General features: G+C 31.5%; 1 protein-coding gene across 1 annotated transcript; it reads left to right on the forward strand.

The window, feature by feature from the left end:
- The first annotated feature begins 7736 nt into the window (after nucleotides 1-7736).
- Nucleotides 7737-11683, forward strand: LOC112017658 (protein NRT1/ PTR FAMILY 4.5). Its single transcript, XM_065782944.1, is given in 6 exon segments — nucleotides 7737-8244; nucleotides 8384-8447; nucleotides 8999-9307; nucleotides 9531-9904; nucleotides 10009-10133; nucleotides 10548-11683. Coding segments are annotated over 6 exon segments (1806 nt in total). The 5' UTR covers nucleotides 7737-8235; the 3' UTR covers nucleotides 11473-11683.
- Nucleotides 11684-19365: the final 7682 nt, after the last annotated feature.

A 19365-nucleotide genomic window follows, 5' to 3' on the forward strand; every position in this document is an offset into this window, starting at 1 on the left:
CACGCCTCTCAAAAAAAAAAAAAAAAACCAAGCCCCGTGAGCAACCCCCTCTTCAAAAAAAAAAAAAAAAACCAGACACCCATGAAAAAAAAAAAAACCGAGACACCCAGCAACATTGCAGCAAACATAAAGAAGACGAAAGAGAAAGGAAGAGAAAACAAAAAACGAACCTTCAGTGAACACACAAGTCTATTGCCAACACAGACACAGTTGATAACTAAGCCAACTAATGAGTATTTTTTTTAGAATCAATATAGAGAGAGTCAAAGAATGAGTTTTTTTTTTTTTTTCTTCTTTCTTTTTTCTTTCTTCTCTTATTTGCCTCTTCTTTCTACTTTTGTAATATTTTCTTCTAGCCATTTGTAATATTTTCTTATGCAAGCTAAAGATTTGGTGATGGTCTGATCTGATAATCTGATCTGATGGGATTAGCTTTCATGTCATATTGTCACTTCAGCTTTCTTCTCTGTGATAAATGGGCCTATGTGAGAAATGGGCCTTCATGGATCGATGAGATTTGGTGATGGCCGTTAGAAATCTTTTTTTTTTTTTTTGGGCGAGAAACGGGCCTTTGTGAGAAACAAGCTTTAATGGTGATGGCCGTTTGTAATTTTTTTTTTCTCAAATGGAAAAATAATATTATATAATATATTATTATTATTTGGGAGCCCTGTTATAAGTGGGGGCCTTAGGCGGTCGCCTAAGTCACCTATAGCTTCAGCCGGCCCTGACATCAAGTAGGATGCTTTGATATCTTTTTCAATGATTATCAAACTTTGGTCATTCCAATGATTGTCAGAACGTGGTGGGTTCTTCTTCTTTTCCTTCTTTTGTTTTTATTTAATTTTTTTAATTATTTTTTCAAGAAAACACTTTTGGACGACTTCTAATGCTATTATTTGAAATGTCCACTTTCATCTATACACAATTTTTAAAAAAAGTATAATGTATTACTTTTTGTTTTATTTAAAAGGGATATGATGGTAAATCTAAACAAATCTTATTTTCAACCAAACTAAAAGGTTTTCCATCCCTTCACTTTTCCATCCATTCACTTTTCCACCATTTTAACCAAACACAAATGAAGAAAACTAAAAACTTTTACATCCTCCCACTTTTCCATCCTCTTTCTATTTTTTATTCTCTCATTTTTCCATCTTTCCAACCATATGGATCCTTAGAGACCTTAGCAGAAGATGCCGTATCATTTGTAGTTTTGAAGAAACAAGCTTTAATGGTGATGGCCGTTTGTAATTTTTTTTTTCTCAAATGGAAAAATAATATTATATAATATATTATTATTATTTGGGAGCCCTGTTAAAAGTGGGGGCCTTAGGCGGTCACCTAAGTCGTCTATAGCTTCAGCCGACCCTGACATCAAGTAGGATGCTTTGATATCTTTTCCAATGATTATCAAACTTTGGTCATTCCAATGATTGTCAGAACGTGGTGGGTTTTTCTTCTTTTCCTTCTTTTTTTTTTTTTTTTAATTTTTTTAATTAATTTTTTAAGAAAACACTTTTGGACGACTTCTAATGCTATTATTTGAAATGTCCACATTCATCTATACACAATTTAAAAAAAAAGTATAATGTATTACTTTTTGTTTTATTTAAAAGGGATATGATGGTAAATCTAAACAAATCTTATTTTCAACCAAACTAAAAGGTTTTCCATCCCTTCACTTTTCCATCCATTCACTTTTCCACCATTTCAACCAAACACAAATGAGGAAAACTAAAAACTTTTATATCCTCCCACTTTTCCATCCTCTTTCTATTTTTTATTCTCTCATTTTTTCATCTTTCCAACCAAATGGATCCTTAGAGACCTTAGTAGAAGATGCCGTATCATTTGTAGTTTTGTTCATATTATTTTGTTGCCCTGCATTCAGGTTTCTTCCAAACTGATCATGAGAATGTACTGTATCCACTGAGCATTTGGGTTTAGTACGTATTGGTCCTCAGAATTTGATTGAAGTTACTAAAATTTTCGCAACTTTAAGTATAGGTATTTAAATTTGGCAATCAATTGGCATTCGAGGTCATGATCATAAATAGGGTGTTTCACAAGATTCTGGAGAGGAACTGTCTCTCAGAAATACTACCAAAAACCCATCTCGTTATATATATGAAGTCTTGCAGCCTTCTATTTGGCTTTACAAAATTTCTCAGTATGGGACAAAGAACAATCGATGAACGATGAGTAGTGGTTAAAAGAAGTATGCCAGAAGGGAGAGTTAGGAAAGAGAGAGCATGGAGTAAAGACTTTTAAGAGCCGAAAAAGAGATGACAGCAAATCTCTATAAAGCAAAAAGATGATAATACAATGGAACATGTGGTAGTTGCTTTAAGATAAAAAAGAATAATATTGATAGACCATGCAATGCATGCACGGTATTCTTGTGATAGTGAAAGCACAGAAAATCTTTATGAATTATGAGAGGCTTTCGTTGTTACAGGACCAATTAGAGGTTTGACAAAGGGCTTCTTTGTATATAACCCAATTTGATCCAATAAGACAGCCTGTTCTAACGGCAACAGCATTGGTGTGAAGCACTCAAGAAGAAGTATCAGTACTGATGATATCATTGTGACCAGAAACGAAACAAGAAAGAGCCTAGCTTCATCCATCGTCATTCAAACAAAATAAATATTCCTGCTCATGCGAAAGTGATTTCCATCCTAGAAATATTTTAAACTTATCAAGATATCATAATTAACATGTTCTTATAACGGTGAGAATTGTAGTGGTTCATGTGGTTATTATCAAACTGAAAGAAGAAACAAGACCTAAAAGGTAGCTAGAAGAAAACGGAACTTTAAGAGGGAAAGAGACATCCATGGATATTCACCTTTTAATTAAATAAGATATATTTAAAGACAAAAAAGATAAAGATCATCTACAGCTGTATATATAGGGAAATAATTAATTGAATAATCAACATAGCTAGCTAGGGGTTGATGTGCTTCCTTTTATTGTCATGGTAACCAAAGAAACTAGTCATTAACCCATGCTATGTAAGAGAATCTACCTATTTATGAGGTAGACTAAAATAATTTTAAAAATCTTAAATTGATTAAGAAACTGCATCATTGCATAATTTACTCTTGCATGACTTCAATTTGTGTTACAATTTGATGTAGAAGCCATTACTTGAACGTGCAATGATTTATTCAAAATTTCAAATATTAAAACGTTTGATGAAAGACCAAAAAAAATTAAAGAATCAGATAATAAACTACTTAGAAATTATTGAAACAAAACAAAATATCTATGACTAAACAATAGAGAAAGATAAATTACGTTCAAAAGAATAATCAATGGCTATAAATAATGAAAGGAATCAAAAGATTCAAAACCTATAAATTAAAGATAATCTATATGTGTGTGTGACTACACAATAGAGAAGTATAAGAGAAAGATGTGTTACCATCAAAAGAATAATTCAAATGTTAAAACTTTTGAAATGATAAAAAATATTAAAGAATCATAAGATTTACTTCTTATAAATTTTTGAAACAAAATCAAATGTATATGATTACACATTAGAGAAATATAAAAGAAAAAATGATTACCTTCAGGAGAATAATACATGGTATAGTCATTGAAATCAGCTAAACATGTTTAAATATTGCAAAAACTAACACAAATTCAGATGTTAAAACTTCCAAAATGCCAAAAATAAATAAATAAATTAAAGAATAAGTTATTAAAACAATTAAAATATATATATGACTATTCAAAAGAAAAATATAAGAAAAAGAAAAAAGTACATGAACTCTTAAAACAATAAGTTTTAAATTTTAACAGGTTTAAACTTTAAACGATGAAAAAACAATCATCAATTCTATAATTATTTAAACAATAAAATTGAAATCTTAAAAAGAAACAAAAAAAAAAAAAGCAAATTACAATAATACCTATCACACTTCATGCGGTCCTTTTTATTTTAATTTTTTTCAACCCTATTTAATTGGGTGGCTCAATATTTTTCAAATAATTCAAATTAAATAAAAACCAAAAAGTCAAAAACAATTAAAGTATTGGCAAATGAAATACTCTATGTGGCCAAGAAGCACACCGCCTTTCCTCTTGTGTACATAGTTTATTCATTGGAAAAGAGGAAGACAAAACTCCTGTGTGTGTATGTGTGAGACTACACAACAGAGAAATATAAGAGAAAAATGTGTTATCATCAAAAGAATAATTCAAATGCTATCAAGTGAAATTACAAATTTTTTTTTAACCACACATTAATCACCTATCAAGTAATCCAACCACATCTTTCATGGTCAAACTTCAGAAAACGTAAAAATCTAAGACTATACTCAAAAACCCACCTAATAAAAAACGCATTTTTATCAGACAACACCATGTATCATATAATATCATATAAGTTACCAACAAAATTTTTATTATAAATCACAATATATTATTATACAAACAGGGGAAAATTATAGTGAAAAATGATCCTTTATTCTCTGCTAATAATCCAACACAAACAGTAGTGTAGTCTGAACTACAATGGCAATTATATTAAACTATAAAAGAGTTACAATCTTCGGATTGTAACATAAACATAGAAACAGAAAAAAGAAGAAGTATTAAGAGAATTAGGAAGAGATTAAGGTCTGGTCAATGGATCTCTAGCAATTGAGCTATTGTTGATATAAAGATGCAGAGAAATGAAATGAGAGTGTACCAGAAGTAGAACCGAATGTGTTTGGAAATTCAACCGAGGTTGTTGTTACTTTGTTTATATTCGAAAGCAAAGCATGGGCGTGGAATGTACCAGATAGACAGCCCTGAGTGTTGGCCTTTCTTCGGATACAACTAAATCAACGATATCATTCAAGAGAACAATTAATTAAATATATATATATATATATAAGAGGCAATTTTGTGAACGGTGGATGCGAAGGTCTATTATCACTTGGCAAAATTGTATTTCTAAAAAAAAAGAAAGATCTTGAAAATCCAAATTAGAACTGAACAATTTAAAAACTCCTAGAAATTCACAGTAACAATAGGAAAAAAACAAAACCAGAAACAAAAACATTTATGGGTCTCATCGTTTGCAGTCAGATCTTCCTATGTTGATAGGATACTTTTTATTCAGAAATCATGCCTCCAATACTTATCTCCTCACTCTCTCATCAGCCGCCCAAGCCCCAAACTCACCCTCTCCCATAAATGTCTACCTCCTCTCTCTTTCTCTCTCCTCACTTCTCTGCCACTGCTTGCTACTTACTACCACCGGATTCTGCTCCTTAATATCACAATTTCTGGAGTGTCAGTCTTTCCTATGTCGTTTTTGCTATTCTCAGGAAGTTTTATAGAAGATTTCGAATTGTGAAGCTCCTCCTTACAATGCTTTCTTTGAAAAAAAAAAAAAAAAAAAAAAAAAAAAAAGCCCCTCAAAACAAACAGTTACACTACAGTTCAAAACATGGCTCAACAGACAATTCCAACACAATCAACTCAACTAACAAATATGCAATAGAAGAAAACAATATCTAACTCACGACTCATTTTTCAGTTCTAAGAGCTAAGACTACACTTTTTTTTTTTCACAGTATCCACTAACTTCACCAACTACCATGGGGTTATAGATTGCTTTTGGATTGAAGAACAGAGAAAGGTAATCCCCAGATGGAGCAAAGAACTCTGTTTAAGGTTAAACAGTAATCTCCTCCAATAGGAGCAACACAATTTGCATTACCCAATCAATAACTCTGAAATTAGCAACACAAATTTTCACACACCTACAAAGTGAAAGACTCGAAAATCACCTCTATTAAGAGTAAATTGTCTATGGAATGTAATTACAATTTTTTTTTTAACCACACATTAATCACCTATCAAGTAATCCAACCACATCTTTCATGGTCAAACTTCAGAAAACGTAAAAATCTAAGACTATACTCAAAAACCCATCTAATAAAAAACGCATTTTTATTAGACAACACCATGTATCATATAATATTATATAAGTTACCAACAAAATTTTTATTGTAAATCCCAATATATTATTATACAAACAGGGGAAAATTATAGTGAAAAATGATCCTTTATTCTCTGCTAATAATCCGACACAAACAGTAGTGTAGTCTGAACTACAATGGCAATTATATTAAACTATAAAAGAGTTACAATCTTTGGATTGTAACATAAACATAGAAACAGAAAAAAGAAGAAGTATTAAGAGAATTAGGAAGAGATTAAGGTCTGGTCAATGGATCTCTAGCAATTGAGCTATTATTGATATAAAGAAGCAGAGAAATGAAATGAGAGTGTACCAGAAGTAGAACCGAATGTGTTTGGAAATTCAACCGAGGTTGTTGTTACTTTGTTTATATTCGAAAGCAAAGCATGGGCGTGGAATGTACCAGATAGACAGCCGTGTGTTGGCCTTTCTTCGGATACAACTAAATCAACGATATCATTCAAGAGAACAATTAATTAAATATATATATATATATATAAGAGGCAATTTTGTGAACGGTGGATGCGAAGGTCTATTATCACTTGGCAAAATTGTATTTCTAAAAAAAAAGAAAGATCTTGAAAATCCAAATTAGAACTGAACAATTTAAAAACTCCTAGAAATTCACAGTAACAATAGGAAAAAAACAAAACCAGAAACAAAAACATTTATGGGTCTCATCGTTTGCAGTCAGATCTTCCTATGTTGATAGGATACTTTTTATTCAGAAATCATGCCTCCAATACTTATCTCCTCACTCTCTCATCAGCCGCCCAAGCCCCAAACTCACCCTCTCCCATAAATGTCTACCTCCTCTCTCTTTCTCTCTCCTCACTTCTCTGCCACTGCTTGCTACTTACTACCACCGGATTCTGCTCCTTAATATCACAATTTCTGGAGTGTCAGTCTTTCCTATGTCGTTTTTGCTATTCTCAGGAAGTTTTATAGAAGATTTCGAATTGTGAAGCTCCTCCTTACAATGCTTTCTTTGAGGTTTGTTTATGTATTTTATTTTCAATGGTTTTGAATGATCTTTCATGGATTGAGTTTAGTTTAATTTTTTTTTTTTAAATGGGTTTTTTGTGGATTCAGTTTAGTTTTTTTTTTTTTTTTTAAATGGGTTTTTTTTTTGTGTTTTGAAGATTGCCGAAACCAGATTTTTATATAGTTGATAGATATGGATTCAGTTGAGTTTTTTTTTTTTTTTTTTTTTTTTTTTAAATGGGTTTTTTGTGATTTGAAGATTGCCGAAACCAGATTTTTATATAGTTAATAGATATGGATTCAGCTGAGTTTTTTTTTTTTTTTTTTTTTTAATGGGTTTTTTGTGATTTTAAATAAGATATTTTTGAGAGGAAGATCGTGAATTTGTTTGTGTTTGTGTGTTTTCTTTTGTTTCTTTTTTCTTTTTATGGTATATTTGGNACTCTTTCTTCTTACCACTCCAGCTCCACCACGTGTTCTCCTTCCATGTTTGATTCATTTGTTTATTTCCATTTTTAACCACCCAATGTTTTTGTCGCTTTCTTGGGATTTGATTTTGAAAGGAATTAAAGTGCAAAAGTAGCCACAATACATTGTCTGGTTGTGCAGAATTTCTGGGTCCGACCATCCTTTTGAAGAAACGAACTTTTAGACGACTAAACCATTTTCCAATTGTCACGCGTTAATGACCCCACTTAATATATATATATATATATACTAGATTTTTATATAGTTAATAGATATGGATTCAGCTGAGTTTTTTTTTAATGGGTTTTTTGTGATTTGAAATAAGATATTTTTGAGAGGAAGATCGTGAATTTGTTTGTGTTTGTGTGTTTTCTTTTGTTTCTTTTTTCTTTTTATGGTATATTTGGCTTTTTGAATGATTATGATGGGGATTGAATTGTTAACTACATTGTGTTTGATTTTGGCCAGTGATTGACGAAACCAGGAATTCCTGAGCCGATTTGGTCCTCTCATCCAGAAATAATAGAGAGAAAAGATAGAGAAGAGACTCACAAAACCAAAGTGCAGGCAAAATGCAGCGTTTGGCAGTCCAGAAACGGACAAAATAGAGGGACTCACGAAACTTTGCATTGTGAATGAACAGTAAAACACGTTATATGTACAGTAATAAATCACGGTAACAATATAGCAGTTAATAGATAACTGTAAGAGCAAAGCTCTCCAAGTCCTCTTGTCAGCTACACCACTATTTCTCTCTAAACTGCCTTTTTTCCAAACCTCTCAAACTTGACAGCATGGAAAATGTGACCATTTCAGCCCCCCTCCTCAGTTCTCTCTTTTTTCTTTTTATTTTTATATTATAATATATAATATATATATATATATATATATATATATATATATATATTGTTGAGATCTTTCATGTATATCTTGTGAATGCAGGAAGAGACTCCCATTCCATGGAGCAAAAGAAAAGGAGGATTCACTGCCTGCACATTTGTTTTTGGTAAGAATATATATACCACTTATAATAGTTAATTAATGGATAAAGTTTAGCTACAAAATCGATTGTAGCCTTAGGTTATAAACTCACTCAATATCTTTTTATTGGAGATGAATTTTGACAAATTCACCATTAGATTGCATCTTCTTCTTATATCTTCCATGTTTGTAAAATTTCAAGAAAATTAAAAATTAATAGTTATGTCATCAATAAATTTTTAAATTGTAAGTTTTTGTAATTTAAAATTATGTATAAAATATAAGATTATAAATTATATTGTAAATAATATTCTATTGACACAAAAATTGACATGTGCATTAAGAAGGTAAATAACATGTAATTCAACGATTAGATTTTCTAAATATGTAGTAATATTTATTTTATTGAATAAGTTTGTAGCTTAAGGCTACAACTAATTTTGTAACTAAATTTTATCCTTAATTAATTCCTGTATATATGTGTTGCTATATTTATGCACTAATATCAAGATATGAAAGATGTCCACATTATATATCCCACTAAATTGTTTCACTTTCTCCCCTTCCTATATGTAGCCATGGCAGCACTAGAGAACATGGGTTTTGTGGCCAACATGGTGAGCTTGGTCCTGTACTTTTCCGCCGTAATGCTTCTTGATATTCCCACCGCCGCCAACACTCTCACAAACTTCATGGGTTCAACATACTTGCTCACCCTTATCGGTGCCTATATATCAGACACATACTTAAGCAGACTTAGTACAGCTTTGTTTTTTGGAGTACTTGAAGTACTGGTAAGCTAGAGATCAATTTCACCCAAACATAAAATTATGAGTCTCATCTTCAACCTATATTTGAGACAATTAGAGACCGTTTGGCCAGCGCGTTTGCGTCTGGCCGTTACGTTTTCAGCTCCTTTTTTTTTTTTTAAAAAAAAAAAAAACACACGCGGCAAGCCTTTCCCAGCCGAATTTTCACTGTTCATCACTGTTGCGGTTACTGTTCATTGAACAGTAGCCGCAACATGTGACTTTTCAACCCAACTTTTACTGTTCACGGACCCACAATTTTCACTGTTCACGGACCCACTTTTTCAGCCACTTTTCAGCCACTTGTCATGAATCAAACTGTCTCAAAGGTGGTACAGCATTCATGTTCTACATATCATTGTGTCTGTTAGCGTTGGGTTCAGGTGGTGTTAGGGGAGCTCTTCCTGCACTTGGTGGTGACCAATTTGATCAGAAGGATCCAAAGGAAGCAAAGGCTCTCGCAAGCTATTTCAACAGGCTTTTGCTCTGTGTAACGATTGGTGCAGCCATAGGTGTCACAGGCATTGTGTGGGTTAGTACAAAGAATAACTGGTACTGGGGTTTTTTCATATCAACTGTGGCTGCCTTTGTTGGCTTTGGTTTTCTTGCCATTGGTAAGCCTTTCTACCGTCTCAGAGCCCCTGGAGAGAGCCCTATCGTAAGGATTACTCAGGTCTCTCTCTCTCTCTCTCTCTCACACACACACGCGCCCATACACAAAAATTCACATCACCCCAACTAATAGGAAACAATTTTGTTGGTTTTGATTTTTTGCAGGTTATTGTTATGGCAATAAAGAACCAGAAATTATCATTGCCAGAGAACCCGGGTGACTTGTATGAGATCAATGATAAAGAAACAATTTCCAAGGAGGAACATATTGCTCATACCAATCAATTTAGGTGATGTTACATAATCATGCTCAAAATAAAGCAAAGCTAGCTGATCGATAATTTAAGACATGTCATCTATTATTAAATTGAGTTTGCTAAATGGCAGTTTCTTTTTTCATGTTTGACAAAGCAATAGTATAAGCTCAATAAAGTATAAACCAAAAGTGCTTTAGAAAACAATAAAATTTTACTAGAAGTTTATATAAAGTGAATAAGAACCATGATCACTTCAGTTTGAGATGAAAATGATGTCCAAGGCTGCATAATCTTATAGTGAAAGCTCTGATTTGGATAGCATTTGGTGAATACTCATGCTTTTCTCTTTATAGTCATGAGGTCATTTGTTAGGTTGCCTTTGTTAACATTTCAAGGCACATAATTATAACGTTTTGTATTTTAACAATCCTCTACTTATTGCCCCAGGTTCCTAGACAAGGCTGCAATTGCTTGTGAAGTCTCAAACCCTGCTCCAGGGACTGTTTGCTCGGTGACACAAGTAGAGGAAGTCAAGATCCTAATTAGAATGATGCCTATTGTAGGCAGCACCATCCTAATGAATACTTGTTTAGCACAGCTCCAAACATTCTCGGTAATACAAGGGAACTTCATGGATCGCCAACTTGGCTCCATTATGGTTCCTGCACCGTCAATTCCCATAATCCCCCTAGTTTTCATGTCCATTCTCATTCCCATCTATGACTTGGTCTTTGTTCCTTTCGCACGAAAGATTACCCACCATCCATCAGGCATCACGCAACTTCAGCGCGTTGGAGTTGGCCTAGTTCTCTCTGCCATTTCAATGACTGTAGCTGGCTTTGTGGAAGTTAAGAGAAAGAGCCAATTCCATAAAGACCCTTTAAAGCCTACAAGTCTCTTTTGGCTCTCCTTCCAATATGGTATTTTTGGAATTGCAGACATGTTCACTCTTGTAGGATTATTGGAATTTTTCTACAAGGAAGCACCTGCAGGAATGAGATCCCTCTCCACCTCATTAACAGGGTTATCACTATCATTTGGTTACTTTTTGAGTAGTGTCCTCGTAGATGTCGTAAATGCTGCTACCAAAAGAAAAACTAAAAGCAAACAAGGATGGATATATGGGCTTAATTTAAACGACAACAATTTGGAATTATTTTACTGGTTCTTAGCAATCCTCAGCTGCATCAATTTCATGATCTACCTGTCGTTGGCTTCATGGTACAAGTACAAATCAGAAGATCCTGACACTAAGCCAAAACCAAATGCTTTACATGGAACACCTCTTATTAAAAATGAAGGCACTCAAGGCAATGAAGCTTATAATAATGAAGCAGCCTCCTCTGACCAAGCAGAGGATGGTAAAGAGTAAGGGAGCAAGTTGCTGAAGTCCAGCTTACTCATCATTTCATAGACAAGTATTCAGCTAGCTGTGTATGTATGATCAACATTAATTGGGTTTGGAATAAGCTTTCGAAGAATGTTTGTAATATATATGTCCTACCTATCACCTTAAACAAGTGATACTTTTATCATGTATCATGTATGATGCTTTATAGTTATTGTGATTTATTGAGCTACAATTCAGCATAGTCAGTCCTATTGCAGAGCTAACCATATGTGCAATTGTAACGATATGAAACTAATTTCTTTGTCTCTATTATTCATATTACACCTTTCTCTCAACCCCATCCTTGATCTTCTACTAAATCAAAAGCCTAAGGCTGAAATGCCTTCTACTAAAATAATATTTTAGTCTATTATATATGGTTGAGTTCAATTAAGGCTTTACAATCCTTTTCATCGTAAAAATAAGAGTAATGCTATAGTCACAAACTATTTTACAATATATTTACAAATTGGTGTTGTGGTCTTCTTATTTGTTTTCATCTAGACCTACTATTAACATCACTTTTTCATTTACTAATAACCACTCACCACATCAACCATTTGTAAACTTTTTTATAAAAAATTTATATCTCTAGCATTACTCTAAAAATAATATGGGAATGATATACTCACGTTCACTTTCATGTTTTAGATATGCACATTTTATTTTCACCATCACTATATTAGTGTTTTAGATATGGACATTTTATTTTCACCATCACTGTATTAGTTGTGAATATTGTGTAAAATAGTAGATGAAAAGTAAGAGAACATTTTTCCTTAATAAGAGGTGATTATATATATATATATATATATATCTGTTTTTCGTAGTTCTGATTCAACGCAAGCCTTACGTGATACCTATCATAGCTTATACTCTTTTCTTTTCTTTTTTTTTGGGTGTAACCCAAAGCCCGTACACTAGAGGTCCAAATGGGCCGCTTCCATACCAAAGAAATAAAATTAAATTTGCACACCAAACATATAAAAATAAATAAACAGAAAAGGCTCTTATGTTTAAAACCATAAAATGGGAGCAGCTGCTTTTAGATGGCCATTTTTGCAAAGAAATTCAACAAACCCAGTACAAGCCAAGCCCAATTAATTTTGGATCCAATTACACATTTTGTAACATTTTTTTTTTAGTTTTGCATGACCCAATCTCATTCAATCTCAATGGAGGGTAGAAAAAGCTCTCAATGGGCCTTCATAGGCTTTTTCATTTTAATTTCCAAAGTGGCTTGGGATGCGATCACTTGCCACTTTCACATATATAAATGAAAACTTGTCTATCATGCTTAATTTTGAGGGCGTTTGGACTCGAAAGCTGAGTCCATGTTTTGCGTTTTTCCTTTTTTTTTTTTTTTTTTTTTTCCCGGCAAGTGAACAGTAAAATCACATGATTTTACTGTGCAGGAAACAAAAAATATTGTTCATGCACTGTTTAGCACTGTTCACGCACTAAAAAATATTAAAAATAGGTCCCACGGTACTATTTACACATTCAAAAATTATTTTGCTACAGTATTTTCAGTTTTCAATTTTCAGTTTTAGTAACAATAAGTTCAATCCAAACAGACCCTTTATGTCGTTAGAAGAAGTCCCGCCAGTTGAACTGATTTAAGTTCACATACATAAGATAAGAATGTTTCGCCATTTATTAAATTTCTAACTATATATTTGTCACATTAAAAGTAGCGTCTTTCAGGGCCGAAATAGCTGAGAAATTAAAGTGCAGGCTATTAGGTTTTGTCAAACATCTATTCGTATATAATGGAGGGTAGTGCCCCACACCCTCCTCCTAATTGTGTTGGATGATGTCCTTTGTCAATCAATTATGCTTTGCTACTTAGTTGTGGTTGTGCATTTATGGCTCTAATCTAATTAAAATGGTGGTCCTAAATCCTAACACTGATATACATATAAAAATATTAAGAAATTTGAGTTATAATAAGTGTGCACAGAGAGAGAGTGACGAGAGCTAGCAGGCCAGACCCAGATTTGCCTCTCGCATGATACTTAGTGCCAAACTCAACAACAAGCCGTAAAAGATATTTGATGATCATGTGCATGTGATTATGGGACCAACGCCTCTCTCTCTCACATGCAACCCCTTCTTTTTTATTATTGTGATTATGACTCCTATGCTATATATGTGCTTCCCCATTTATTCTTTGTGCGTTTTCCATGTGATTATCACACACTCATTCAAACATAAATCTCCACTTATTTTGTAGAAATTGCGTTCTTAGAAAAAATGAGATGTAAAGTAAGTAAATTTATATAAAGTATAAATTTTAAAACCATACAAAGCACGGATTAAAAACTAGTGTAATGAGTGTTTACAGATACATATTAATACAAATTCTTATGAAAATTTTCACATGGCTAATTTTGGTTTCAAGAAACCTCTCAATCAAATATATCTTAAACAATCACACTATTAAAAAGCAGTGGTCACAACATGAGCTTCAAAACCTTTAAGCATGACAATAATTTATGGTATATCAAGTGAGAATTCAAATTTGAAACATAATGTTATGAACTACTAATTTTAATACTTAATAAACTAGTTGAGTTTGGAAATAATAAATAAATAATATTATTAACGTGTATTCTTCCCATTAATTACTTATGTCTTTTTGTAAAATCGTAGGTTAAGTTAAATAATATAATACAATACCCAACTAGCATAGCACATTCTCTTCGTAATTTCCTAGATTGAATCACGTGGTTCCCTCACTTCCATGCCCATGCAATTAATGTTAAGTAAGAAAACAAAGTAAACATCACACATATAACCATGCACAATTATATTACAGAAACTAAACGATTATTATTAGATGATTAATAGTATTTGTTATGAATGTATGTCTTGCTCTTGCGTCGCGTGTACGTAGTTTGTGTTGAGGAGGTAGAGCACAAGTTGAACGCAAAGGAGTCATGCACTATAGACTACCGTATAGTCAAGAAGAAACCAAAGTAAGTAAGTTCACTCAAACTCAAAGAAGCTGAAGTCTTCACGCATGCATTAATTACGTAGCTGCTGTCATTGTTGTTGCGGTTGGTGGTACTCAAAAATCTCTATCTATGACTAATATTGGAGAAAATTAGTTTATTTGTTGATTTCAAAAATTCCAACCCCATTGGTCCAGAACTTGGATGCCGATAGATTAAAGGAGAGTTTTACTCCTACACGCTTCATTCAAGCTTCCTTTGTCGGTAGCTTATACCAAACATCCCCATTTAATTAATTAATTTGGTTTCAACAAAAGTATATTTATAATTTCGTTTTGTTTTCTATTTCTATTTATATATAGAATCATTCGAACATAGCGTTCGGAATGAATCTATATAGATTCTCCATATGTTTCTCAAAAATAAAACAGATTTTCTATAATTTGCCAAGAGTTTTATAACTTAATTAATACCTCATCATATACAAACTGCTTAGAGTTGAAGGGAGAAAGGATTTAACTTTGAAATTGAACTACGAAGTTAACAATATATTATAACTATTTACCCAAAAAAAAAAATCATTTATAATTTTTTTTTAAGTCCCCCCCCCCCCCCCCAACACCCATAATTAGATTGGAATGTTAACATCTAACCATTCCTTTTTGAGTGATTTTGATTCTTCCAGTTTTCAGCAATATTTAAACAAGTAATATTAAATAATTAACTGTAAATTTTTAATCTATCTAAGTTATTAATAATAATGTGACAAAATCTAAATCACTCAATTTATTCATGACTTGTTCAAATTTGTATGACTCTAAGACATCATTACCTTAAAAACTCTATAGAAAAAGCTAAACCAATTATGAAAATATTTATGGTAACATATATATATATATATATATGTATATATATATTTCAAGAAATGGTAAACAAATAGTACTAATTATTTTCCCTCCAACACTGAAATTTTTTAATCGTCTGCGTCAGGATATATAATTTAAAAATGGCGAATCAGATCTAGCTATATATGACTAAATATGAAAACAAACATTCATAGTAATTAACATATATATGTAAACAAAAATGTATAAAAGATTGACTATGTTTGTAAGAGTTGGCGCATCATTATTTTAATTTTTGTGAGACAAATGAAGAAAATATGACCCACAGGATCTCTTGCTGGATCCAATTACCTGATTAATTTGCGGAATCAATCATGGAAAAAGGCATCTATGGTTCAGTGTCCACCAGTCCAATAACATTGATGTCATTTTCTTACACAGACAATGCAGTTTACATTTAGTAATATTAAAACTACTATTAATAAATAAAATTTCCATATTTAAATCACAAAAAATTAGATTTTTTTTTTCTTTTTTTGAAAAAAAATGAGATTGATATCACTTAAACTGATCTAATGTTTATTTTCTTTCTTATATTATCCAAGATAAGAAGAAGTCTTTTTTTTTTTTTTAATAATAAAGTTTTGGGTATGTTTTAATTACTATTTTATTAAGTGGAATTACTATTCCTAAGACATGAAAATTCCATATTACATGTTGATAATAGTTAGGGACATGTCGTTTATCAAAGATTCAAAATAGAAAAATAGTTAGGGACACTCCCATCAAAAAAAAAAAAAAGTTAGGGACACGGCAGTTAATTCCCAGATGCATATAGGAAATTGGATCGTTTCCAACAGTTTTTACTACGATTTTTTTATTTTAAAGTCTTTCATTAAACTATAGTATGGTTTTTTAACCTTAACGACCCCTATCTTTTATATAAAAACTAGTAACAAAATATCAAACTATCTTTAAGAGCTAATGTCTATAACATTTTCAATTTTTTCGAAGTCTTTAAAGACACTATAGAGCCAGTGATTTTTTTTTTTTTTTTTTTTTTTTTTTTTTTTTTAACTAGAATCGTTCTCTAAGCTCTCACTTAGGAAGAGGGAAAGAAATGAAATGAAAATAATAATTTTAAAATATTTATTTATTTATCTTGTTTAGGAGTTTTAACGGAAAAATTGAAGATTTATTTCCTTATTTGGAAATTCAAGTAAGAGAGAAAGAAATTGGTAGAATTGAGCACTCATTAATTCCTATATTTCCTCAAAATCTCAACTTTTCCCCAAAATTGGAAAAATCTAAGGGAATTGAATGATGTTTAATGAAATTTTTACTAAAACTCTGAAAATACTCTTATTTAGTTAGCTATTCATTTTGAAATGGGATCTAATATAATATTGTGATAAAATTATTCAATTCATTTCCCTCTGTATTACTCCCAAACATTGTTACTTAATTTCATTTAATACATTTTTTAAATTTTTATTCTTTTATTCTGTTATTAAAAAACCTTATATTATATTTTATTTTAAAATTTCTAAACAAAGTTACTTAATTCCGTTCCTCAAAAAAAAAAAAAAGTTACTTAATTCTATTTTGATACTTTTTTTTTTTCCATTCATTTCCATTACTTAAATGTATTTTATTATATTCAATTCCATTTTATAATTTACTTATTTTATTTCATTCCTTTCATTTATGAATTTCCAGACAACCTATAAAGCCTAATCAAAGATTCATACATGCCGTGTAAGAATAATACGAAGCTAATGGAAGAGTCACAACCAAATTTCAACATGTTAGTGTGTTTGGCCAAAAACTATAAGCTTTCAACATTTTTTTTCCTAAATTTTATCTTTTGTCTCACATTTAGGATTTAACAAATAAAAACATTCAGATAAAATACACGGTAAGCCTTAAATTTGAGAAAATATCCAACCGAACCATCAGATGTCACTTTCCTCTTTGAAAGTTTCCTTTTTTGTCACATCATTATCATCTTATTCAACCCATATGACCAAGTCCTTTCATATCTTTGAGTATAAGACAAGGAAGTCAATACCGTACTGGAGACTATATCGGTTTGCTCAGCGATACGGTATATTTCGGATACCGGTCAATACCGGTGTACCGTTTCGGGTTTACCGCTATTTTTTATATTTTTAAATAAATATATATATGTATGTGTGTGTATATATATTATAATAAACATAAAAGTTTACCATAAAATATTTCCTCAATTCAAAACTAATTATTCATAATTTTAGACTTTAGTATCAATTAAAAGAAAAAAAAAACACACAATATAAAAAATAGAAAGCTTAAAAGTTACCATTGCATACTAAGAAAACAAATAATACTAATAAGTTAATTCAAATAAGTTATCATTCTATCCTAACAAAAATTCAAAAATTGCAAAACTTAAAAAAAAAAAAAAAAAAACTTTTTTCTGTACCGGCCAGTACGCCCGGTACCAGCCGGTATTGCCCGAAATTGGCCGGTATGACCGGTACATGGCCGGTACGGCCGATATTTAAACCGGTACGAAACGTTAATGTTTCGATACCGGTATGCAACCGGTACGGTACGTACCGGCCGGTACGGCCGGTACCGGTATGGTATCGACTTCCTTGGTATAAGAGCTCTGTGTTAGTTTAGTATAACTTATTTTGACAGTTTATTTGGCTTAAAATAGTAAATTAGACAAAATGGGATATAACAATCAAGTGTTTAAATTTTTTAATTAATTTTAAAATAATATTTAATTTTAATTAGAAAACTTAATATATTAATGGGTAAACTATATATTTGGATCTTCTCCTTTACATCATATTTCAATTAGATCCATAACTTTTTAATTGTGTCAATTTAGTCTCTAACATTTTAATATCATGTCAATTTAGTTCTTACCGTTATTTCTTAGATAAAAATTGCTGACGTAGCAAACGGCCAAAGTAAAATATTAATTTCTGTTAATGTGACAATAAACTAATTTTTTTTTATTTTAACTGTTTGTCACATTAGCGATTTCCATCAAAGAAATAACGGTAAAGATTAAATTGACACGACATTAAAATATTATAGACTAAATTGACACAACTAAAAAGTTAAAAGACCAAATTGAAATATAATGTAAAGAAAAAAACCAAATACATAGTTTATTCTATATTAAACCTAAAAATCTGTAATTAGATTTTATCTATAAATAAATAAAGAAAGTAAGCCTTGACATATATTTTTCTTAAAAAAAGAGTAGAAACTAAAAACAGACACGGGTTCCACCGCGGCCCATAAAAGCGAACTACACACCATACATTGTTTAATATTAACATTTAACACAATAAAAAAGGTAATGCTAATCGATTCACATTCACTGCCGTTTCTCTTTAGATTCAATTCAATATCTCTATCTGTTATTAAAAAAAAAATCAATATATTTATCAAAAATAAAATACTACTGATTACAATATTTTAAACATTTAATTCTCAAATACTCGTGCACCATAAAAAAATACTCTATCTTCTCATCTTTATAGTGATGTTCACTCATTAAATTTATGACTGCATCTGCCGAAAATAAATGTGAGAATGAAAGAGCCTAAAAATTCTCTAGGGTAAAATATCATTTTTGTCCATAAATTATCACAAAAGTTCGTTTTTCGTCCCTAAACTTTCAAAAGTTCGTTTTTCGTCCTTGAACTATCACAAAAGTTCGTTTTTCGTCCCTAAACTTTCAAAAGTTCTATTTTCGTTCCTAAACTTTTTCAAATGTATTGATTTTCGTCCCTCTCACATTAGCACACTGTCAAAGCCACGTCAGCACTCCGTCAGACGGAGGGACGAAAATCAATACGTTTGGAAAAGTTTAGGGACGAAAATAGAACTTTTGAAAGTTTAGGGACGAAAAACGAACTTTTGTGATAGTTCAGGGACGAAAAACGAGCTTTTGAAAGTTTAGGGACAAAAAACGAACTTTTGTGATAGTTTAGGGACGAAAATGATATTTTATCCAATTCTCTATTTTAGAGTGTAAGTAATTAATGACCCTCTTTAGCGTCTTTAAT

Source organism: Quercus suber, unplaced genomic scaffold (genome assembly GCF_002906115.3).
Source record: "Quercus suber isolate HL8 unplaced genomic scaffold, Cork oak 2.0 scaffold_321, whole genome shotgun sequence".
NCBI lineage: Eukaryota > Viridiplantae > Streptophyta > Magnoliopsida > Fagales > Fagaceae > Quercus > Quercus suber.